Below are 25,283 nucleotides of genomic sequence, written 5' to 3' on the forward strand. Positions count from 1 at the left end.
CTCATTTATTCTGAAATTCATTCATTCATTCAAGTAATAGGCTCCTATAAGTCTCCAGTGGAGTGGATTAGAGAGTGTACAAAATGCTTTGCTTAACTAAAGGTTAAAATGATTGTGTTTTATAATGCTGTTAAAAAAGTGACTTTGCTGCAGTAATGATGGTAATTACAATTAGTCACTTTCCACCCCTGCTGCTCACTTAAAATCACAGAGTAATGAAATGAATGTAGAATTACACGCCCATGGAAAAGCATGGTAACGCCTGGAATACATTTAGTGCTTTAAAATAAAAAATGAATTCAATAAAACATATAAAATCTAAATGAATGGATGAAAAATGAAAGCAAAATAAATGCCATCATTTCTTTTATGGTGTGTTTCTAAGAATCTGTGAAGGGACAAGAAGATGATGACTTTACTTTATAATACAGGCTGGCTAATGTGTGCTGTTTAATTAAAGGCCAGTATCAGTCAAATATATTAGCAAGCTAATTTATCTGTCTAGCCCGTGCGATGAGTGGTCTCCACACTGTCATAAAATTAACACTAAAATACGACTCTGTTTCAGTGCAATTGTGTTTTTTTTATTTACAACATGCCACATGCTCTATTTTTGGTAAGTAACTGTCAGGAGCCTCTGAAGCCAAGTTATCATTGTTTTTCCAGGTATTCAGACCTGTCACCACGAGTGTGTCTTTAGCCCAGTTGCCATGAAGGTTATCAGGCCAGCGCACAAACTAGACTAGAAGTGGAGGGGGTGAGCAGGGTGGGCTCCCCACAGGTTAGGAGGCATGAGTATGCAACGCCAGGTGCTTATTTTCACCTGTGTGTGTGCGTGGTGTGTGTTCCCGTGTGCGTTTGCAGGGCTGTCTGTCTGTTTATCCGCCTCTCTCTTTGCGTGTTAGTGTGTACCCATGTGCAGAACCTCCCAGCAGGAGCAGCCAAAGTGCGCTCCTCTAATGTCATCCTGTGGCCGTCCTCCAGCTAAAAGCCAGCGGCTTGCCCTCCTCAACACTCCGCCCCCCTCTTCCCCAATGTCACCTTTCCTCCTTCCACTTTTACTTTCTCCTCTAACACCTCCTTCACTCCACTCTCTCCCTCACTCACTCTCCATCCATTTGTCATTTTTCATCATCCGTCCGTGTTTGCTAATCTTCGTCCTTTCTCTGCTCTTCATCTCAATTCATCATCCCTACTTGGGTCTTGTGCTGAAGGTTACCCTGTGGCTGATGGAGAGGAGGCGAGGAACATAATCATAAAGACTGACAAGAATGGAAGAAGGAAGTTCTCTCTATTCTCCTTCTTTCTCTTTCTCGTTCTTTTTGTTCTTTCTCTTTGCTTCCTTTCACCGTCGGTTGCTCCTCTCCTGATCTCTGCTCCTCCATCTGCTTCTCCCTGTCTTTGTTACTCTGACACCACTCACCTCTCTCTCTCCTGCTGATCCCTCTGTACTGACAGCCATCAAATTTCCAGCAGATGGACAAACTTCACTGAAATGTGAAGTGATCGTCTGTGTGTGCTTAATTTAAAGTGATGCCAGGCAGTGCGACCTCTGCACGAGGTCGACGCCTTTGTGTTTACAGTTTGTGCATGTTAAATATGGCCAGCTCGCCTTGCTCTGTCATGCTTCACACACACCCACACAGCGAGAGCTCGGTACATTAGGCTGTTAGAGTATTCTATCTTTGCGGACATAAGGTCACATTCAGAGCTCCTGAATGCCTCAGTACACAGGCCGGTTGCATTAGGCCCAGAAATCATGGCAAAGCGGCCCGTCTGTCTCTATCTGAAATTCTAATCACCGCTTGCAGACATTACTATTCAGCGTGTGCTCCCGCTGGGTGCCCGTTAAGCGGCTAAGCTTTGCACTAAAGTTTTGGTTAAACCGTGAAGGCCAAAGCCAATTTCACAACACCCATATTTGTATTACATATTGATAAACACAATCTGTCTGTTACTTGCTGCCCCCAGTCTGCCGTCTCCTTCCCTTGCTCTTTGCTGTCAGTCTCCCTTCACCTCGGCCTCCACCGGTCCCTGCTCCAACTTCAAAACAGTGTATTTTTCCACGTTTACAGTGCATCCAGTGGACCCATTCCTGTTGTCACCAGTTATTTCTGCATTACACATCTTTTCTTAATAATCTCCTCTCACATCTTTCAATTTTCCCTTCTTTGCCGCCCTCCGTCTCTGCATTCCTTTCTTGTGCCTCGGTTAAAGCGGTTCACCTCTCCACTATCTCCATGCCCGGGCGCACTTCCGCCATTCGACACAATTCTTATCTTTCTCTCTATATTCCTTCATCTCTTCTTTTTCTATCCGTCTTCTCTATCTTGTTGCCCAGCTACCTCTCGCATACCCCCATCTCTGCGACCTCTATCCCCTCCCTTTCTGTCCCCCTGTCCCCCGGCTGAAATTAAACTCTGTCGGCACGAACCGGGCCCGACCACATCTCCCACCGAGGCTCAGCCACACGGACCCAAGAAAACAGACCTTGAAAAACAAGATAAAGTACATCAAAACTGCAGTGGGTTCACTGCTCCATGGGCAGTGTATATTTTTGGATACCATTTCACATTTTTACACTCTCCCTGCCCCGCTCCACCCAGTCTGTCTGTGTTTCTCTCTCCTTCTTTCTGTTTTGCTCCGTCTCTCTTTCTCTGTGTTTCTTTCACGGGCACACATTGTCGCAGTCTTGACAGTGAAGCGAGTCTGCAGTGATTAACATTGATTATAGTGGCTAACGAGTCTCCTTTTCATTCTGTTGGTGTGAACGTCTCTGTGTGTGTGTTTTAATATATGTGTTATTGTGTATGGCTGTGTGTTCAGAGTGTGTACATAAAGCTGTCAGTGTAGGTGTGTGTGTGTGTTTAATGGGATTGTGTTGATGCACTGCTGTGTGTGTGTGTGTGTGTACATATAGTATACTGATGTATTCAGCTGCTGTCTGTTTAGCAGAGAGACACATCCTTTGTTGTCTTGCCACATGGAACATTTTACCCACAGATTTGCTTAGTGAGAAGCAAACGGCCTGCAGCTTAATTCTACTTCCAGTCAACTGACCAGTCACATCTGTCATTTTACATCAAAAACACACTGGATGCCCTGTTGCGTTTCATTATTTGAAATATATTTATCCCTGTGTGAACATTTACATTTTATTTTCTCGCCTTTTTTTTCGCTCGTTTGCCAGGTTAGTTACTGTTTTAGTCTGGATAAGGTTGAAATAAATATCAGGATATTTTAAACTACTCTACCCAATATTTTATTTTTACAATATATTGGAAGCCATCTAGAATCATCACCAGACTCTGCTGTTCAGCTCAGTTCTGCTGAACACTTTTACATCTTTCCACCACAGATGGCCTGTGAACACTGGATATAGCTTCTAAACCTGATTTCTTTCTAATCACAGACAGCGGGTAACTCCACTGGATGCAAAAAGTGCTTGAAGCGTACTTCTTGACCCGACGGTTACTGTATGAAACTAGTTTCAAAAAGAGTGCTGCACCAAAACCTCTCTGTGACTGCTTTGATCATTAGAAGACTGTAGTTTGCATGCAAGGCAGAGACTTTAAACACTTGCTAACTACCATCAAGCAGTGGTGAATCTTGAAAAGCTGAGATGCAAACCGGAGAGGCAGATCTGAAAACAGATTGCCTTATAAAATGTGTTGGCCGCAGCAGCAATCGACACATTTTAGCTTGAAAGCAGATGTTCCACATTTGCATTGCACTCTTTATGGTTTTATTACTGTTTAGCAACTAGTTGGCAAATGTTTTCAGATAATTTAGCGTCTTGCATGCAAACTACAGGCTGCTAGCAACTGAAACAATCACAATGATATTTAGCAATTTCACCATTTTTTATCCATTCAAATAATATGCTTCTTTAAGTCTCCACCCGATTGCAGAGAGCACAAAATGCTTTGCCTAGCTAAAGGTAAAATTATTGGGTTTTATAACTAAAAAGTGACTTTGCTGCAGTAATGATGGTAATTACAATTTGTCACATTCCACCCCTGCTGCTCAGTTAAAATCACTGCGTAATGAAATGAATGTAGAATTACATGCCCATGGAAAAGCATGGTAAAGCCTGGAATACATTTAGTGCTTTAAAATAAAAAAAATGAATTCAATAAAACATATTAAGCATTTAAACGAACGAACGAATGAAAAATTTAAATACAATAAATGTCATCAAGGGGTTATTTTTATAACGTTTGATTAAAGGCTGCTATGAGTCAAATATATTAGAAAGCTAATTTATCTGTCTAATCCAAGCAATGAGTAATGTCCACACTGTCGTAACACTAAAATATGAGAAATGTTTGGGACAGCAAACCATCTCCTGCAACCACTTGCCAAATTGTTGGGGAATGTATTTTTCCATAGCAACTGGTGGTTCCATAGCAACTGGGAGGGGTCACTGACCAGGAGGTGGGCCTGTTTGACTGGGCCTTTAGCAATTTATTTCACAGCAACTGTGAGACCTGAGGAGCCCATGGTCTTTGTCACTGGTTTTAAGCCTTAATGAATACAACATTTTTTCTTTTCTTTTTTCTTTTATTATTATTATTATTATCATTATCATTATTATTATTATTTTTAATTATGGGCTCTGTGGGAGAAAAAATAGACTTTGGAGTGTGGATATCTTACACTTCACAGGGCAAACAGTGTCCTTAGTTTCTTGGTTTCAGGTCAAAGCTTTACAATGAGATTTCAATAACCAGTGGGAGACATCATGGTGGTTACCATTTTAAATGCAGTCTACGATTCCACTCGTGTTTTTCTTGTTAAGTGTTGAAAATATTGCAACAACAAAAACAGAAGATAAAAGTATTGCTAATGTTGCTCTATATCTGCTCTTTGTGATAAATACAACTCATTTGCTGTCGTGCCCCACAATACTTTCAGACAATAGTACGAATATGTGACAAATTAAAGGAAAAACCTGAACCCTCGATCCTTCCAGTGAGAGCATGCAGTATCTCTGTTATGCTATGAGGCGGATCAATACAGTGCTGTTCTGATTGATCACCTTTACCCTATGATGAAATATCTCTTTCCTAATGAGAGTAGTCTCTTCTAGGATGACATTTTTATTTATACATTTTTTATTTAACCAGGAGGTCCCTTAAGATTAAAATCTCTTTTTCAAGGGAGACCTGGCCAAGAAGGAGCAGCGCTACAAGGTTACAAAAATTATTAACACAAATATAACACAAATACACATAATTATAATAAATCAAATTAAAAAGAACATGTAAGATAACATAACATACAAGTCCAGCTCAGAAATAGCAGTTGGGCTGTTCTTGGTAAGAGCGCTGAACTGCCACGGGTGGACAAAAACATTCAGGTTTAGTTTGTTCTGAAGGTTACTTCATGACCAGTGTGCAAAATAAAACATCACTGTTCTGCTAAGCTCAGAAATCATTCCTGGGTACCAAAAAGATGAGACATGTGGAGGGGAGAAAATCATAGCAGTTGTTTGTAGGTGTTAAAAAGTTGCATAGATAAGAAAGGACTTTACCCAGTGTCACCCACCCAGATACCTACATTGTTGTAGGCTTTATCTAGAACTTTATCCAAGAAAGGTCTTATTATGATAATAAAAACACAATAACCGTTAACATTTTCATGAAGTGCTCAGTATGCACTTTGAAGGAAAACATGTCACCCACCCAGATACGTAAGTTTTTGTAGGCTGATATTTTTTTTTAATTATGTCTCCACCTGGGAGACATATTACCAACATTATCTCAGATATGAAAGGGATTTCTGGACATAACAATGTAAATTTACCAGATCTGTTGGACATGAGGGGGTCACTGAATGATTGGTTGATGTAGCTGCAAACCTAAACACCTTCGGGAGAACTGAAGTGTTAGGCAACGGTCTCGATAACCATCATCAGAACAAGAGAATAATGCATGCTTAGATTTCCAGAGACTTTGCATGCAGTAGTTGACACTTTGCTAAGACATACTATGTTCTTTTCATTTGTTAACCTCCCTAGATTTGCTTGCTCGTTGCTCCAGTTGGCCTTAGAAATAAGAGGTATAGATTTATGGCAATGTATGTCAGTCATATTTACAGCATAATGTAAAATGACAAATAAAATAACAAAACTTAACTTCAGCACTTACACTCTTAGTATGCATGAATTGAACGATTGATATTTTTAACTACCACCTGATTAAAGTGAGTGAAAACTTACCAATTTATATAATAATGACATAACACAGTCTAATCCTCACAATACAATTCTGCTGACAGGTGATAAATCGTATAATTAGATTTTTTCCCATACCTAGCTTTCGGTGCATAAAGGCATACCAAATCGACTGTCAAAACAAAGGTGGTATAGAGTGTGCAAGTCTAAACAAAAGCAGATAATTTGCATGTGCTGGATGTTTCAGGTGTGACTGAGCGTGTTGATTTGGTCCTGTATGATACCTGAGCACAGTAGCTCATGCGGTAACCCTCCTGGCTGAGGTGGTGTAGGCTCAGTGAGCCTTTGAGGCGCAGAGATTCACATCCGACATGGCTGCCTGAGCCATAAGAACAACTCCATGAATTATGAAAGGGCAAAAGCCATTGGCTGGGCTGTTCTGAGAGGGGAGGAGATGGAGCAAGAGATAACTACACATTGTAGATAGATACAAAGATAGTGTAGAGTGAGCAAAGTGGAAAAAATACAGTAGAAAAAGATGCACTGGCACAAAAAAAGGGAGGGTGGGGGGAGAGATAAAGCTTGCATGTGTAGTGAAGTGAAAAGATGTTTGTTTTGGAGTGAGGGGGAAAAAGTGTGTGTATGTTTGTCTTTGTGTGTCTTTCTTTCGGGAGGATCGACAATGCATCCTTCCCGAATCTAACCAGCTGTGTGAAGAATTGCTAACTACGCCACTGGATTTAGACTCATCACTAGGCCCACAAAAGCAACATTTTCACACAGCATACAGCACACAGGCTTTGTTCCAGCCTCTTCAAACAGTTTTTACTGTGGAGGTGTCACAGCACGCCAGGCGGGGATCTGCTGCCCACCATTTCTAAACCCCAGCAGAAAACAGAGGAGTGACGGAGTGAGGGGATTTTTTTTTCTTCTTGCACCAATTATCTAATGTGTGATCTTGGGGCCTGTCTGCCTGTCATGCACAGCCTCTGGTTTATTCTGTCTTTTAATCTTTCTAGTAATCTTTTTGCCACTGCTGAGCCAGTGTCACAGCAGTGAACTCCAAGACAAGGCAATTCCATTAGGAGATGGTATGAGGCGGTATTCATTATTGGCCTCGGCTAGATGCTGCACCGCACATGGAAGGGTGGCAAGGGGGTGTTTTAATTTGATTTGATTCCTCAGGATAATGCATTGTGCCTCATCGCAAAGTTGTTCCAGAGAGGGGATTTCCATATTCACAAGGAGGTATTGTAGATATTGAAAGCAGGTTGATTTCCTTGTGTATCATTGTCTGGTGTAATTCACCCCTACCCACAATCCTTTGCCTCTCCCTCACACCGTTCCAGGTCTATCTCTGTGAAGCCTCCTCTCTGAGCGGGCCTCTAAAATCCTGCCTCAGTCTAAAGTGTTTAAACAGAAAACATTGCAAACATGTAGCATTTTAGCCTCCTGCACCCAGTGCTCCCGTTCTGCCTCTCCAGTCACTCTCTGCCCGCGTTGCCAAACAGCAGCAGCTGTGGTGTTAAAAACTGTCCTGAAGAAGCAAACATGCTGCCTCTCCCAGGATGCTTCGCATCGAACGCTTTCAGAATGCTCCTCGCTTCATTTCCTCGGTTGCACAAGCACCTTTTATGTACCTGCAACTTTCACAATTCGTAACCCTAAGAAATGTGGAGTGACGGAAGGCAGGCGGAAAAAAGATGGGACGTGGAGGGTGGGGAAAGAACAACGGAGGGAGTGCAGCCACGCAGGTGAGGAGGTAAAGAGAAATAGGGGTGAGCGTCGGCTGCAGCCAGTCAATTATTCAGGTTTGTGGTACCTACCTTGGGAGCTGCTTTCAGCATGCCTGCCTGGCATCACCTGCTAATAGGCCACCAATTGACATGCTAGCTTAGCAGACGGTCCTCATCTCGCTTTCCTCATGTACGGGGCTCTTATCAGTGCTCCCTGCTGGAACGTGTAAATAATTACTTCATGACCACTCTGCTGTGAGCTAGAGGGTTATTTGCACAAAGAAAGGAGGATATATTTTAAAAGGGGCGACGGGTTATTTTAAGAAAATGGGTGAATTATTTATGGAGGCCTGCTAGGAAGTGTTTGTGCGTTTGCGCTGTTGCATGTTTGGTGTGAGCTGAGGGTTTTTATCTGTTAAAGACATGTGTAAGTTAATTGTATTTAGAGTAAGTGATCAGGGAGCGCGCTTTGAGGTTTCTTTTTTACATTTCAAAGAGTGTGTGCATGCGTGGTGGTCTTCGGGGAGGGGGTGCTTACACCTACATTAAACCCTGCAGTCGCCATGGCTTGGAGATAAAAGACCAGATTATTCTACTTGGCATCCATTAGATTGTCTGAATATCGTCCAGTTTAAATCTGACCCAGAACTACTTTCCTTGATCTTCCTTTCTTCCTTTCCACCTCGCACCCCTCTCTCTCTCTCTCTCTCCTTTGTTCTCTTTCCTCTCTTTGGTGCGGGATGAGAGAGGGATATGTGTGCCAGCCCAGAGAAGGAGCTTACAGACTGAGGTTTTTTGAAAATGAACGCCCTACTGTGGTTAACTTCCTGTGAGAGTAGCCGAGCCCCCTCACTCACTGAACTTCAAAGCTTGCATACTACACTTTGTAAAGATAATGTAAGCGGCACTGTTGTCTTGTGGCTCCCTCTGTGGATTTACCTTCGTGTTATACTTTGCCTATATTTTTGCAACGTGGTTGTTTTATGTTCACTTTTACCTGCACGCTGCCTCAGATGTCTCATTTGTTGAAGATTTTCTTTACGTGAATACTAAGCTGATGTATGTTTGTGCACTCCCTGTTTTGCTCGAGTCTGTCTTCTGCTCTTTTAGTAACCAGACAGTTTGAGATTGGCAGGATAAGCACTTTGTTTTTTGGACATGGCCACGTGGGCAACTGGGAGCTGCCTGGCACCCTCTCTGAGGGTGTGTACTGTGGAGAATTCATCTTGATGAGAGCTCCTATTGTGTGTCACAGCTCCTCTGCTATCTCACTTTCTGTCAGGCTGCCTGTCTTTTTCCTCTAAGGCCAGCACCCTTTGTATAAGTGGCAGCATACAGTAAACAAAATAGAAATAGACCTTTTCTCACAGCTAATATTTTGATTTGATTCGATGACAGAAAAACATGCCACATTGGGCTTTGATCGTCACGTCCTGCGGGCACCTCTGGTCCGAACTTGTCAAAAATTTCAAAAAATCTCATTTTCAGTTTGGACAGATGGAGTAGCTCTCTAAATGGAAAAAGAAATCCACCTGAAAAGAAATCGATTGTGGATGTTTATTGTCATTTTGACTACTCTGAGTATGTGTGATTGTAGATTGTGCTAGAGGAAGGCTGTGTCCTAGATCAGGGCTGAAGAGATTTCTTTTTTGCATTGTTGCAGATGTCCACTAGATGAAGGTACTTTGCAGATATTTAGCTGAATAGCAGAGGGGACTGTAGCATCTCCATGCAGGTCCCTTTTCAGTACTGCCAAGGGCACATGAGTCTAAAAACTCGGCTGTGGATCAATGTGCTAGGATACCCTGGTCTAATGAATCACATTTTCCTTTACTTTATTTCAATAGCCAGGTGCGTGTGCAATTATTTACTTGGGTAGCATGATGCACTGCAGGAGAAAAGCAAGCCAACAGAGGCATTGCATTGTTCTGGACAATATTGTACTGGGAAACCTTGGCTTCTGGCATTCATGTGGACACTGTTTTGACATTTAGCACTCAGCTGCACATTACACACATCCCTTCATGGCAGTGATGTTGCCTGTGGGTATTGATCTCATTGAGCAAGATAATCTGCCCTGTCACGTTGGGAAAAATGTTTGGAAATAGTTTGAAAACCATCTCATGGTTTAAATTGATATGATCGAGCATCTGGAAGATGTGGTAGAAAAACAACCAAAACCTAGAGGCCTCCAGGGATCTGCTGCTGTGGTCTTGCTGTATTTTACCACAATGACACCATTGGAGGTTTTTCGTAGTGCTTCAGTGGGATGTGTTGGTGGCACAAGGGACCCAGAGAAAGGTGATGTTACAAACACCGTCTTTATGTACAGTTAAGTATATCTATGATATGGTTTGTATGCTCCATTATGCCCATTTATACATTTTGGACCTTTTGCTTCCAAGTAGAAAAGACCATTTTTTCTGCTTTTCATGATTTGGTGACAGATAAGTAGTGAACCAAAGGGGAGGAGAGTGAAGCAAAAAAGCAGCAATCTCACAGAGAGAGAGCAGATGTGTACAATCAGGCCTTTAGTAGTGAAGTACAATTGGAGCCTCACCTTTGGAGAGATGGACCCTTGTTATCGCGGCATGTTGCGAGGTACGATCACACCGAGAGCTCAGCGGGGTGGATCACTTTTCAAGACTGGCCGTGACTGGAACTGGCATCGGTTTATGATACATCTGAAGGTTTTGGTGTGATTAGGAGAGGAGTTTGTCAGGCGCAGTGGCCCGTGGACATGGGATGGACTCAAGCGCAGATTCAAAACCGGAGGCCAGGGGTGAGGTGTAACGAAAAGAGACTTTATTTTTACAATGCTCAGAGGCTAACAGAAAGTGCAGACTAGAATCAATGAACATAAACTAGATGTCTGAGGCGAGAGAAAAATACTGTGGTGAAAACTAGATGGCAGGGATAACTGGGTGCAGGTACTGGGCAGGGAAAACTGTGGCGGGCCCGGGCACTGAAACAGAGGACAGAGCAGTCAGGGGAATCCCACAGAGGGTTGCGAGTGAATCTAAAAAAATAGTACACTGAGCTGTCTTACAAGCTTGCAGGTGGGGGTTGCGTGGAGGGGGGAGGCAGGAGAGGTCCAGGTGGGTGCTGCATGCAAGGCAGGGAGGCAGGCAGGAGAAAATGGCAGCTCCAAAACGGAGAGGGATTACCGGTGGCAGCAAACTGGTATCCAGGAGAGCTTGGTAGGTGGTTTTCAGAGGCTGACGAAAAAAAACAGAGATACGGTTAATACACACGATTAGTCACCAAGGAACGGACGTGAGGCCGAGAACTGACTAAAGTTGGCAGATAATCGGGCAAAGACCAGTTGAGTGCGCCGGTCATAAATACTGCTGGTCCGATTGCCATCAGGTGAGGAACAACAAAGACTCCACCCAGTGGGGAGGAGCTGATGCTGTGGAAAACCACCCAGACCACGACACTACCCCCCCATCAAGGGTCGACCCCCGGCGACCGAGCCACCCGCGGCCCGCGTCGAGCCCCGTAAAAAGCAGGAAGCAAAGCAGGATCCAAAATCAAGGAACGAGACACCCAGGACCGCTCCTCAGGCCCATAACCCTCCCAGTCCACCAAGAACTGCCGGACCCGTCCCCGCCGACGGACGTCCAGAATGCGCCGGACCGCGAAGGCAGGATGCCCATCCACGAGCCGGGCGGGAGGAGGGGGAGCGGAAGGAGGGCACAACGGACTCACGACCACCGGCTTGACCTGGGAGACGTGGAAGGTCGGTGACAAAATCCAACGCAATGTGAGACCAGGGGCGATGAGGTATAGTGAGGGGTCGTAAAAGTCCAGCTGGGCGTAGTGAGCTCGATTTGTTACGTGCGCAGACAGGACAGGCAGCTACATATTCTTTGACGTCTTTATCAATAGTCTCCCACCAGAAATACCTTTTAAGGAGTGAGCCTGTTCTCCCCCCACCCGGATGGCAAGAAAATTTGCCCTTGTGGACCCAATCGATCACCTTAGGGCGAGCCACGGTGGGGACATAGCGTCGGTTCGGAGGGCCCGTGCCGGGGTCTGGCTCAGTCTCCAGCGCATGGCGGATGTCCTCCTCCACGTCCCAGGCGACAGAACCGATCCTGACTCCTGCCGGCAAGATGGTGGGTGCATCACACGGGTCACACACAGGGTCGAACTGGCGGGACAGAGCATCCGGCTTGGTGTTGCGGGTGCCTGGTCGGTAAGAGATGGAAAAGTTAAATCGAGTAAAGAATAGGGACCATCGAGCTTGGCGCGAGTTGAGCCTTTTGGCTGTGCGTAAATAGGTTAAGTTCTTATGGTCAGTCCAAATAGTGAATGGATGCTCTGCTCCCTCAAGTAAATGCCGCCATTCCTCCAGCGCTAGCTTTACAGCAAGCAACTCCCTGTCTCCAACGTCATAATTCCTCTCCGCAGGTGAGAGGCGGCGGGAGAAAAAGGCGCAGGGCTGAAGCTTAGCAGATGAACCTGAACGCTGGGACAACACCGCCCCGACCCCAACGCCTGACGCGTCTACTTCCACGACAAAAGGTTTACTATGATCGGGATGGATTAAGACCGGCGCAGAGGTAAACAGTTCTTTCAACCGGGAGAAGGCGGCGTCGGCCTCTGGACTCCAATGGTAAGGAAGCTTAGAGGAAGTTAGACGAGTTAGGGGAGCGGCTACTTGACTGTAATTCCTGATGAAGCGGCGGTAGAAGTTCGCGAAGCCCAAAAACCCTTGTAAGTGTTTTCGTGAGGTAGGTAGTGGCCACTCAGCTACTGCCTTCACTTTAGCCGGATCTGTCTTCACCTGCCCCCCTGCAAGAATGTAACCCAGGAATGACACAGATGGTGCATGGAATTCGCATTTCTCGGCTTTGACATATAATTTGTTCTCCAACAACCGCTGGAGTACGGCCCAGACATGGATTCTGTGTTCCTTGAGGTCCTTGGAAAAAATCAGGATGTCATCGAGGTAAACGAAGACAAAACGATCCAGAAAATCCCTAAGGACATCATTCACTAGGGTTTGGAAAACTGCAGGTGCATTAGTGAGGCCAAATGGCATGACTAAATACTCGAAATGTCCTAAGTGTGTGTTAAACGCAGTCTTCCACTCATCCCCCTCCCTGATTCTGACTAGGTGATATGCGTTCCTGAGATCCAGTTTGGTAAAAATGGTGGCCCCATGGAGGGGCTCAAAAGCGGAGCTGATGAGTGGTAATGGGTATTTGTTTTTAACTGTGATGTCATTAAGGGGCCGAAAGTCGATGCATGGACGGAGTGTGCCATCCTTCTTACCCACGAAGAAGAAGCCAGCACCCACGGGGGAAGTCGATGGTCTGATGAGTCCAGCCGCCAGTGAGTCTCCGATGTATTTTTCCATGGCAGCCCGTTCAGGGCGTGACAAGTTGTAGAGACGGCTGGAAGGTAACGTGGAGCCGGAAAACAAGGTAATGGCACAATCGTAAGGGCGATGGGGTGGTAGGGACAGTGCCTTATCTTTGTTAAAAACTTCTGATATGTCATGATATTCGGGGGGGAACCGCAGAGAGGTCAGGGGTGCAGTTCTCCTTGCTAGAGGGCTCAGTGGCCCCAGGTGGGGCAGCTGAGACGAGACAGTTGGCATGACAATATGGGCTCCAACTCACGACCCTCTGTCCCACCCAATCCAGGTGAGGATTATGATGTCTTAGCCATGGGAAACCTAAAATTATGGGCGTGTTTCTCTGTGGTTGCCGGAAGTGATCAAGGTAACCGGTGCAGTGCGATGAGTAATGTAAGAAAAGACCTGATCGTTTAATGCCCTAACTGGAATAGACGGAGTTAACTCAAAAAGAGGGATCTGAAGCTGTTCAGCAAATCCCCTGTCGATCAAACTCTGCTCGGCCCCTGAATCAACCAGCGCTGATGAGACGTGGGCTCCCTGACCGAGTAAGAGTGTCACAGAAAGCAAAAATCGGGGCTTGGCGTTAACCCTGGTACCGCCCACCCATATCCCCGGACCTACCGGCGGGCGGTCTCTTTTCCCTTCTTAGGGCAGGAAGAAATCAAATGCTCACCGGAGCCACAATAAAAGCAAGAACGTGAACGGCGGCGCCTCTCTCTCTCCTCCACCGTCAGCTGGTAACGCCCGATCTTCATGGGTTCCGGTTCCGGTTCACCACCCCCGGTGCCAGCAATGGGAGTGGACGGCTGAACCGGAAGCGGTGGCGGGGGAGAAACGACCGGAGATGACCGCCGCAAGGACCGACGGGAACTGTAGTCCCTCTCCCACTCTCTCTCCCGCAACCTGCTGTCAATGCGAAGTGTGAGGGAAACCAACTCCTCAAAAGTAGCGGGCTCATCCCGGGAGGCCAGGTGGTCCTTCATCTCATCGTTGAGAGAGTGCAAATACACCCCATGCAGAGCCCGATCAGACCAGCCCGCCTCGGCGGCGGCGATGCGGAAATCGATTAGGAAGTCCGCAATGCTCCGCCGTCCCTGGCGAAGATGCAACAGCCTCCGCGCCGAACTGCATTCAGAGGTCGGGTGAGCGAAAGTTTTCTTAAACTCTCTCAAAAAGTCATCATAATGACAAGTCGGTAACGGATGTCTAGCTAGATAAGCCTCTGCCCATGTAAGGGCGCGATCGCGCAGTTTCCCGACTAAATAAGAAATCCGCACAGTATCAGAAACAAACGAGCGGGGTGAGCGACCGAACGCTAGCTCGCACTGAAGGAGGAAACCGCTGCATCCCCCCCCGGCCGCCAGAAAAGGGTTCCGGCTCCGGGGAGGCGGCATCGCGGAACATCGGCGTCTGCAGAGGCTCAGAATCCGCAGCGGGCTGAGGCGGCGGCGGCGCGGGTACCGGTGCCGACGTACTGGGAATGGGTTCGGGTTCAGGGGCAGTGGCTGACTGAAGGTTCTGAACCGCGGATTGCATCTTCTCTTGCTCGTCAGTGAGTGAGTTAACCTTCGCCAGGAGAAACTGGAGCGCGTCCTCGTGAGTACCAAGAATGGCGCCCTGTTTCGAGACGGCAGTCCGGATTTGATCCGCTGAGTCCATATACTGGCCAGATTATACTGTCAGGCGCAGTGGCCCGTGGACATGGGATGGACTCAAGCGCAGATTCAAAACCGGAGGCCAGGGGTGAGGTGTAACGAAAAGAGACTTTATTTTTACAATGCTCAGAGGCTAACAGAAAGTGCAGACTAGAATCAATGAACATAAACTAGATGTCTGAGGCGAGAGAAAAATACTGTGGTGAAAACTAGATGGCAGGGATAACTGGGTGCAGGTACTGGGCAGGGAGTTTAATTGCTGGATTTGAGTGCTTACTAGAGTGTAAGCCATATTGCTGACAGTGTGAGTTGCCACACCAATGCAAAGCCTAAAGCCCAGGGGCCAATAATAGCCAGAGAAATATTCCCTAGTGGTCCTTGGAAACATTCCAGTGTAATAAAAGAAAAGAGAAGATGCCTACTGGCCTCTGTTATATTTATTTTATGCAGAAAGTGTAGCTGGAGGAAAGCCACAGTTTAATATTCAACTGTGTCATCTATTCTTCAGTTTGATATTTAAACTTCCTCTGTGGATGTCTGGAAAGTAAAGAGCAGCTTAAACCGCACAGATTAATCAATGAAATGCATGCCTGTTCATATTTCCTCTGAATGAGCTGGCAGCAAACCCGTAAATCTTTGCAAGTGATTTAATCAGAGTTTGGAGCTGTGGAAATGGTGTTATTAGGGTGATCATTATGAGTTTTGTTTCCCTCGCTGCTGCAACTCAAACATGTATAGCCAGTGAGCCAGTAATAGCTAACAATAAATGGCCTTTGCATAATCGAGCATTAAAAAAATGTCCTCTGGTGTCCCTGTCAGAAGTGTTTGCTGGATATCTGACTGTGTGAAGCCAAATTAAAAGTCAATTTTCTCTTCTATCATTATTTTATTTAATCATTTTTAGAGGCCTGAAGGGGTAAAACTATACATGACGGTACATAAGAAACTAGCAGAAAGACAAATATGGCCAAACACATCTCGTTCTTCTTATTTTGGCTGCTCTCTTTACGTGTTGCCACAGTGGATCATCTGCCCCCCTCACTCTCTTCCATCGCACGAACTCTCTGCATGTCCTCTTTCACTACATCCATGAATCTTTTTGTGGTCTTCCTCTCTTAGTCCTGCCTGACAAATTGTTCCAAATTCAGCTTCCTTTGCCCAATATATCAACTGTCCCTCTGCATGTCAGCCTAACCTCTTTAAACCTGTCTACAAAACTGCTCAACCTCAGCTGTTCCTCTGTTATACTCGTTTCTTAATCATGTCTATCCTGGTCACTCCCAAAGAAACTCTTGGCATTTTCATCTTGAGCGCCTCCAGCTCCACATCTCCACCCACTCCACCCTGCGTGGACTCTCTCCTCCTCCTCTAGTGTGTACTGTCCATTGCTTTGGATGGTTGACCCCAGGTCATTGAACTCATCCACCCACACTACTTCTGCTCTTTGCAGTTTCACTGTTACACCTGTCTCGCTCTCATTCACACACATGTACTCTGCCTTGCCTCTACTGGCTTTCATTCCTCTTCTCTCCAGTACATACCTCCACCTCATCTGTTCCCTGCTCTCACAACGGAAAACGGTGTCGTCCGTGAATGTCATACTCCGCTGACCAATCACGATTAACAAATAGACTTGTGTGTATCATAGAAGTAATTAATGAATAAATAAAAACGCAGAAATAAATAATGAAAAATAGTTAAGCGTTAAATGCATTTATCAGTCACAGATACCAGCTTTTTTCTGATTAAAGCTTCTGAAGTGTGAAGATTGGTTGTTTTTTCTCTTTTTCCCCCTCAGTTTACATCTAAGCCGTTTGGACTCTGTCCCAAGGGATTGGATGTAGGGATTTCTTAGGATTTACACATTCATTAAAGATTCATTAAATTATTCAGAGAAAAGGGAAGACGCCCTCATGTTAGTCATATTATATGTTGTATATTTAAGGTTGCCAGGCAACCCAGGTTGGTGTTTATGGTTTAGTTTCTCTAGGTCATCCCTTACATTTAGTTTAGAGTAACTACTGCAGACATGCTCTTCTACAGTAATTGTATTTGCTTCTGTTACAATGTGGCTAATAGCTGACATTTCTGAATGGGTCCTGCCTGCTTCCTCCACTCACTTAATAAAACAGCAAGCCTGGAGTGAGGTTGGGGGAGATGTACTGACTACAAGATGGAATAGTGAGCAGAGAAGTCATCCTTTAACTTTACCTCGAGATTCATTTCTCAGCCTCTGTGTTGGGGCTCGCTGCTGGCTGCTGCTCTTTAGCTGATACTGCACTGTGGCTCTCCTGAGAAGGAAAAAGCAAAGAGAGCTAAGAAATTTTTGCTAAGAAGAGATCAATAAAATATCACTTCAAAGCAGAAATCTATAACTTTCTGCACGGTCAAATTACATCAGGAATAACTGTGTATTTAATGTTCCACTTATGACGGTGTTAAACCCTGTTGTTGGCATGCAGTGTAAATGTCATGATCGGGCAACGTCAACACAAATGTATTAATTAGTGAAATGATTAAGTCAGTTGAAAGCTTTGACATTTCAGCGTTTGCAGAGTTACAGACTCGACAGTGTCCCCGAGCGGTTTCCAGCTTTTACTCTGAAAATCATCAAACTCTCGATATGTCAGAATCTTAGTTGTGTATATTTGTAGATTTTTAAAATGGACTGTTAAGCTTTCCGTAAAGTTAAACTAAAACAAGCAAACATAAAGGCAAAAGTAGACACATCAAATGAACTGGGAGGCGGTTACTATAGAATTGAGCAAATATGAAAAGGTAATATTTTTCTATCTCTCAGAGACCACTGTGGACAGAGGAAGTGGAGGAAACTAGTGGATGACTCCCAGTCGTCTAATAGTAATAGAAGTGAGCTGCATCGTATGCCACTTCCCATAAACTGGCTCAGCACTTGTTTCTCCCCTGGTCCTCCATTTTGGATCGAAACATTGTAAACGGGGCCGTTAATTGCAGCATTAACTCAATCAGTGACGACTCGCAGGAGATATTGTGCGTGGGTGTGTGTGTTCATGTCTCATGGTTGTCTGTGTCCATTGTGTGCATATGTGCATGTGCAAGTAATGAGTTTTGGTGCTGAGGTACGGAGAAAATCAGCAGAGTCTAGCTAGGCCCTGCCAGGGGACTTGATTGGAGGAGTGTTGTCGGTGCTAAACAGACGATTGGTGAATGCCATTTAAGTCACGCCATTTTGTGCTTCGATAGTTTATCCTCCCGATGAGGCTGACGGTGATTACCTCGGAGAGATTGTGTTTTTTAAGGCAATCAGTGAGGATGTCACGCTGACCTCATCTTTACTGACAAAAGTTTGCAACTTTGATCAAAATACAGTGCGTCTCTCAGAAACACAATACATGCACTGCAAGCTTCTATTATATATTATATTCCAAACCAAAACTCATAAAACATTGTGGACACCTGCATTGCACTATTAATTAGATATATACTTACTGGTCACTTTATTAGGTATAACAGTTCAACTGCTCACTGCAGCAACTCAGTTCATTTAAGGATGTGATCAAGACGACCTGCTGTAGCATCAGAATGAGGAGGAAAGTTGATTTAAGTGACTTTAAGCATATCATAATTTTTTGTGCCAGATGAGCTGGTCTGAGTATTTCAGGAACTGCTGATCTGCTGGGATTTTCCCACACAACCCTATCTAAGGTTTACAGAGAATGATCTGAAAAAGAGAAAATGTCCAGCGAGCAGCGGCTCTCTGGGAGAAAATACCTCCTTGTTGCCAGAGGTCATAGGAGAATGGTTAGAGTGCTTCGAGCCGATAGGAAGGCAATAGTAGCACAAATAACTACTCATTACAACCAAGGTATACAGGAATGGGTCTCTGGGCGCACAACATGTTGAACCTTGGAGCAGAATGGCTACACCGGTAGAAGACCACACCGGGTGCCACTCCTGCTAAAAACAGGAAGCTCAGGCTACAATTCACACAGGCGTATCAAATAAACAATAGAAGATTGAAAAACAACCTGGCCTGAGCCCGAGTCTAGATCTCTGCTGCCACATTTGGATCGTAGGCTCAGAATTTGGTGTAAGCAACATGAAAGGATGGCTCCATCCTGTATTGTCACACAGACTGGTTGTGGTGTAATTGTGTGGGGAATGTTTTCTTGGCACACTTTGGTCCTTTTAGTGCTAATTGAGCATCTTTTAAAGCCCACAGTGTACCTGAGTATTGTTGCTGACTCTGTGCATCCCCTTATTACCACAGTGTTCTCATCCTCTGTTGGCTGCTTTCAGCAGGATAACCTGACATGTCACAAAGCTCAAATCATCTCAAACTAGTTTCTTGAACATGTCAGTGAGTTCACTGAATTCAAATGGCATTCACAGTCATCAGATCTCAATCCAGCAGAGCACCTTAGAGATGTGATCGAACAGGAGATTTGCATGTTGTATGCGCAGCTGAGTAATTAAGGCAGGTCTGAATGAAAAAGGTGCTAACGAGGTGTACCTAATAGAGTGTTGGGTGAGTGTAGATTACTTGCTGTGTAAAATGTTGGTAGTTTATGCAAAGCTCAGTACTTTAAATTAAAGCATAGTGAGACTGCTGTCTTTGACAGAGGACGGCTCTGTTCATAATTGCTTTGTAGATGTTCAAGCACATAAATCATGGAGGAGTCGAGGATTCCCAAGATCAAAATAATTGTATCTAGGAAGAAAATCTGGCCACAAAAAACAAGGTTATGGGAGATTTGCAGAATAATGAAAGAATTTTGCTTTAAAACCATTATTTGGTTTTCATGTAACATCAATATTATTGTATAAAACTGAGCCTGTAACAGATGTTGAACTGTGTATTTTCAAAGGATGATACTGGTGTAATTTATACTCAGCAGTACCTATCTGCAGTAATGCCTATGCAACCCACAAGTGCTTCATTCTACAATCAAACGCTATTACTGCCTTTTCCACTGCAGGGTTGGACTGCATTTGTGAAAAGCAACAACTTGTCTCTTCCAGCTGTTTTTAATGGATTTTTGAAAACAGTAGAGCCTCCGGCAGTAATGTAAGGCGAACCTGTGGCAGAACAAACACTACCAACTTCTGTGAATGTGGAGAATACCGTAGTGGGTTTAGACATTTCATATCCATTCATGTCAGTCGACAAATAAAAATAAACAAATACAAATGCACCAGGATTATTTTTCCTTGAAAGCCAGCAGCGTCTGTGGTTCTGCTTTCTCTTTGATGTAATCTGGCAAAAATTATTACACAGAAAAAAAAAAGTGACTGAGCTCTTGGATCCGTTCTAGTTTCGAGCTTGGGAAAGCAAAACAAAAATAAATGTCACCACTCGTGTAGAAAGCAAGGGAAATAAAATTTTACAAGTGTTGGACAAGTTATTTGAAAACTGGAAAAATTACATTAATAGCTACTCAGCAGCAAAGGTCACTGTATTTTTCTCAATCTGTTATAGATACACAGACAGACAGATGCAAAGGAGTAGGAAGAAGCCCACTATTTAATAAATAGTCATCACCTTTTGTCTTTGCGTCATTGTTTAAAACCTTCTTTACTGTTTACTACACTTACACACACACACAAACACACACAGTAGCACGCCAACAGATATCCATATACACACATAGATGGGTCACAGCACCTGATCAAAGCCCTTCTTCCTTCCTGTACCTCTGAAAAACCGTATATTTTTAAACTGGGTCAGGCTTGGACATTCCTTCAGCTCATCATTCAGTCTGTTCCACAGTTTCGCTCCACATAGAGAGATGCAAAAACTGGATCAATGAATTTTAATGTTTTTGATTTTAAGAATAGTGAATTCGTATGATCTCTCTAATCAGTATTATAGATTATCCTTAGAGGCCTTTTTTGCTATATAGATAAAAATGGTTGGGAAACAGTGAAACCAGTGAATGAAGAGAATGTGGAGTTTTTTGTGGTCCACAATTGGTTTTGCTTTTACTAAGTACGAAAATCCTTCTTGAAACTTTATTCTCTCTAAGTTTTATATAAGATTTCATAATAATATGACCTTCCATGGAGTCACCACAGTGGATGGATCCGCATGTTTTATCTGACACAGATTTAACATCGATGCACTTTCTTGAAGTAACTCTTCCATTTATCTAGACTTGAGAACCACACCAGGAGTACATTAGCTTGTGGCTCCCTGAGGCTATTTCTTTCTTTTTTGTTTTATGTGTGTGTGTGTGTGTGTGTCTGTGTGTGTGTGTGTGTGTGTGTGTGCATGTGTGTGTGTCCGTGTTGAAAGTTGAATGTGTAAAACACCATGTAGGCACATGTCAGCTATTTTAAAATTATTTTTTAATGCTAACTAAATATCATGTTGTTCAGTTTAACTCAGTGTAAAATGTCAGACTTCAGATGCAGCTTATTCAGCAGCTTATTCTGATGTCAGAAATGGAGAAAATCCTTAATACAGTCATTTCGAGATGACAGCACCAGTTATCTGCGGTTCATTCTTTTTGTTTGAGAGAGTCCCTATATCATTAGAAAGCCGAACTGAAGGGTTACATCAAAGCTCAGTATTAAATGAATGAGGAATATCTTAAATTGAGAATCGTGTAAATCCAAAACTGCAACTGGAAAAAAGCAGAAAACGTCCCCTTTAACAAGCGGCACAAAATCTGGATGGATTAACTGACTGTCCAGCAGTTAGCCTAGCCTCAGTGACCACACACAGCTCTCCAGAAGTCCCAACCTCCTGCTCACAGTTCTTACACTCTCCAAATTGGAACAAAGCTGAGCGCCTCCTGAATGGACACGTACCTTGTTAACAAGCCAGTGCAGGAGGTGCACTTTCTCTTTTTTGGTAAAGGCTAGCCGCCTTCCACTTTTGACAAGCCCCCTCATCAATTTACCACAGCCTGCCCACAGACAGGAAAAAACTTCCAATAAGGCTGTGAGCAAGCCTACAATATGTCAAAGTAACAGTGTTACTGAAAATTTAATGTGTAATTAACTTTATACAGGCAAAGAAATTGCACTACTGTAATTCGTAATCCCTTACTGCCCCAAGCTGCTGATATATGATTGTTTAGGATTTCTTTTACATTTTACTGCAGCAGTCGTGGATTTCCTGTGGCTGTGCTAAATGCACCGTTTCTGTGCACTGTATGTTTGTAAGTGTCTCACGCTGTAGCGCTACCTCACCATTGTTATTTATTACTGCCAGTATTCTCCTAAGGCTCTTTTTAGCACAGACGTGAAAGGTGCAATGGTGCTGTCTTTGTCTCATTCTTCCTCTCTTCTTCTTTCTCTCTTTTAACCCCCCCACATTCCTCTCTCACTCTCTCGATCTCTCCCCTGCTATTTTCCTCCCCTGGCAGTCTTCACCAGCTTGTGCTGCTTATACTAACTAGCTGTGCACTCCCACTCATAGGAAAATGGTGATGAGACAGCAAAACCACCGCAGACACAATGCACAGTGGAAAGGGAGGAAACGACTTGGATAAAGGGTGCAGGGAAGGAGAGACAACAGGCGAATGAGATCCATCAGTCTTTTTTATGCACTTTTACCACATATATGTCCATCCCCAGAGGGTGCTATGTCTCTGTCTAGGCCACTGCCTCCATCTCTGTGCTTTACTCTTTGTTGTTGTCATCATTTGAAGTATTTCCCCCCCCCTCACCCTTCCTCTTCCTCCCCCTACCTTAAGTTATTAAATCTGTTCTCACCCCCTCTTTCCGCTTCTCTTTTCCTCTCCTCCCTCCATTCCTCTCTGGCCTGCAACCTTTTTGTCTTGTGCCACTAAATGGACTGCTTATATAACAGCATACACCTAGAGGGACTCCCCGCCTCCTCTCACCCATCAGCAAGCCTGGTCTTCTCACTTCACCCTTTTAGTCTCCTTTCCTCCTTGTTTTCTCCTCTGCCCCACCTTACCTTCTGTTTTTCCCACCGTGTCATTTTCCCCTCCCCTTCTTCCTCTCTTCTTCCCAAGCTTCCTCATTTGCTGGCCAGTTTTGGAACAAACAGTCCTCCTGCTGTGTAGCTAGGGTAGGTGCTAACCAAAACAATAAGGAGGAAAAGAACGGGGCCGCATCTTCATGCAAGTGCTGAAATGAGTCATCGAAAAGCGGAAAGCAGATCTGCCGCTATTTGGATAAAGTTATTAAAGTAATACATCAGGAAAAACGCTCAAAGCAAAAACTTTATGAAATAGTAATGGTCATTTTTCGCTGCCGTTTTACAGGCTGGTTAATCATTGGATTCTTCTAAACATTATTAATGATGAAACTTATCCTTGCATTTAAATTTGTCCAGCTTTTACATTCAAGCTACATGGAAAGGGACAATAAGACATTGCTGTACATTTAAGAAGACTCTTGAGCCGTTTTGCATATTTTCAAAAATGTATCTCTCCAACCTGCAAATGCTCAAGAACAAATGCTTTTGCAGACTAGTTTGCTGCATTTGCTGCACTGTCTCAGCAGTATCCAGTGGCCTTTCATCCATGAATATGATAGAGCACTCAAGCACAGATGCTCTCTCGCTGGATCTTCTTCCCTCCTTGCATTCAAGTCTTCTCACACACTTATTTTTCAGTGACGGTGACTCCGCCTGACTTAACTTGCATCCAGGATTCTCCTGAATGCATATTTTTTATTCAGCACACCCTCTATCTTGCACTTTCATCTCATGTCTCCCTCAAATTCTCTCTATCCTACGCCCATTGTACCTCTTTATCTCTCTCTACCCCTCCATTCTCCTCACCATCTCAACCTTCCTCCCTTCCTCCACCACACAAACCCCCTCTCTAAATATAGTCCCTTTGAAGCATAGCTGTGTTGTCTCTTCCCGTAACACTGCAAGACAAAAGTCTGTCATCTCACATCTAAGCAGTGGGGATAGAAAGCACAGATAAGATTGATGGCCCAAAAAGAACACTGGTTAAGAGAATTGATATTCATCTGCCTCAGCATGTGTGTATACATGAAGAAAAGGGGAGAAAACGGAGGGGAAAATATTATCAGAGTGGGCGAGAGGATCCAGAAAAAGTGATCCGCACAGTAAGAAAGCAATAGAGAAGGGTCTGACATTTCTGATCTTCATTTTGGGATTGAATGAAAAATATCTCTGGGTGCCTGACCCAGTAACGCATGCACGTGTGCATGTTAGTGTGATCCTCTCAGCAGCAGTGTGTGCATGTGTTGGCATAATGTATGCACAGTGAGGAGTGGTTATGAGAGTGTTAAAGTGTGCGTTCTTTTGTGAAGCAGATAATGTGTAAGAAAGAGAAGCCAACCAACAGGAAACAAATAATAATGGTGCAGAGAATAAGAAGGGTGATCTTTGCCCATATAATACAGCACAATACCACCACCTAATGGTTAGTATGAGTCATTGCGGGCACTTGGCGTGGGTTACACATCGCTGCAACTTAGGACAATTCCCATCTCATCAGCTCACCTGCAGGAGCCCTTCTAATGACTTCTACTTTGTCTAATTACAGATTGTGTAATTTACATAATAAGTATACTTAGCATTACAAACAGTGTTGGTAACAGCATGGTGGCAGTGTGGGACATTATTACATCACTCTTTAGGTTGTTCAGTTCAGTTCCTCTGTTTTAAATCGACTGAAGGGTTACTGTACAAGACACACACACACACACATATATTTATATATATTCTTAACCTCAGAGTGGATTTCATTTATGCTAAAAGGGGACATTGTTCCATCATGCTTACTGTGTAGACCGAGTCCCCTGCAGCCAGAGCATACATCGCCGCTGACAGAATCTCCTTCCACCTCATTGACCTGGCCCGAAGCTGGCTCTGGGGAAAAGACAGGAGTACAGATTATGATTCTCAGCACGATTCCCTGGAATTGCCACCGGGCATTTGGTGGGAAAATGTGTGTTTTTATATGCAGAGGGAGGAGAAAGATGTAATAGTTCAAGGTGTGAAGAAAACGCTGTGGGGATTAACTCTCTTTAAGCCCTCATTGCATTACATTTGTGTTAACTATACTGTTGAAATTGTTAACCAGCTGCTCAGTTAGTTATGAAGCAGAAATTAACTGACAGCTTATTGGTTATTAGTCCGGTAAAATCTTTGCTGCTTTGTTTTGCATCGTTGCATTTCCAGAGTGTTGATCATAAAAACTTTTTTTCATCTCGTGGTGGTATTTTTCACTGAGATTAGGTTTTATTTACTGAACAGCTACTTGACATTTCTGGGGAATATGTTCATTTGCTTTCTGGCTGTATATTAAATGAGAAAATTGATACCAGTGTAATAGACTTCATCTACAAGCTCTGCAAAAACTCACTTATCCAAAAACGAGTTTTTCTTTTCCAGGGAAATATGTGCA

The 25,283-nt window shown here is 44.0% G+C and overlaps 2 protein-coding genes across 6 annotated transcripts in view; one reads left to right on the plus strand and one right to left on the minus strand.

Moving 5' to 3' along the window:
- Window positions 1-25,283, plus strand: part of efna3a (ephrin-A3a) — a 79,528-nt gene that overhangs the window by 38,030 nt on the left and 16,215 nt on the right. Inside the window, exon 1 of one of the 3 annotated variants that reach the window (XM_082522000.1) lies at window positions 14,046-14,427. The exons of 1 other annotated variant lie outside the window; for it this stretch is intronic. In XM_082522000.1, the coding sequence (XP_082378126.1) occupies window positions 14,198-14,427 (230 nt within the window). In that variant the 5' untranslated portion in view covers window positions 14,046-14,197. Of the gene's footprint in view, window positions 1-14,045; window positions 14,428-25,283 lie in introns of those variants that run through there. One more of the 3 variants, XM_082521999.1, reaches the window with a different exon arrangement.
- Window positions 10,654-24,676, minus strand: LOC309699130 (uncharacterized protein). Of its 3 annotated transcripts, XM_082522003.1 has the most exons (4): window positions 24,659-24,676; window positions 17,152-17,231; window positions 10,964-11,132; window positions 10,654-10,879 (listed from the first exon to the last, which is right to left on the minus strand). In XM_082522003.1, the coding sequence occupies exons 2-4, from the start codon at window positions 17,161-17,163 to the stop codon at window positions 10,818-10,820; spliced, it is 243 nt and encodes an 80-aa protein (XP_082378129.1). In that variant the 5' UTR covers window positions 17,164-17,231; window positions 24,659-24,676; the 3' UTR covers window positions 10,654-10,817. The 3 variants fall into 3 exon arrangements, 2 of the variants coding, with proteins under 2 accessions (XP_082378129.1, XP_082378128.1); XR_014274251.1 differs by lacking the exons at window positions 17,152-17,231; window positions 24,659-24,676 and adding an exon at window positions 13,959-14,039; XM_082522002.1 differs by lacking the exons at window positions 17,152-17,231; window positions 24,659-24,676 and adding an exon at window positions 13,198-13,343.

This window comes from Aulonocara stuartgranti (genome assembly GCF_965226115.1).
Source record: "Aulonocara stuartgranti genome assembly, chromosome: 22".
Taxonomy (NCBI): Eukaryota; Metazoa; Chordata; class Actinopteri; order Cichliformes; family Cichlidae; genus Aulonocara; species Aulonocara stuartgranti.

What these genes read in the sequence shown, in the direction of transcription:
- LOC309699130 (XM_082522002.1), bottom strand. Translation starts at nt 13,282, where the DNA reads ATGGAAAAATACATCGGAGACTCACTGGCGGCTGGACTCATCAGACCA. An exon ending in TGCTGGCTTCTTCTTCGTGG is followed by an intron (nt 11,133 to 13,197) that starts GTAAGAAGGATG and finishes TTTTTTCGTCAG; the next exon opens with CCTCTGAAAACCACCTACCA. An exon ending in CAACCCCCACCTGCAAGCTT is followed by an intron (nt 10,880 to 10,963) that starts GTAAGACAGCTC and finishes CCTCTGTTTCAG; the next exon opens with TGCCCGGGCCCGCCACAGTT.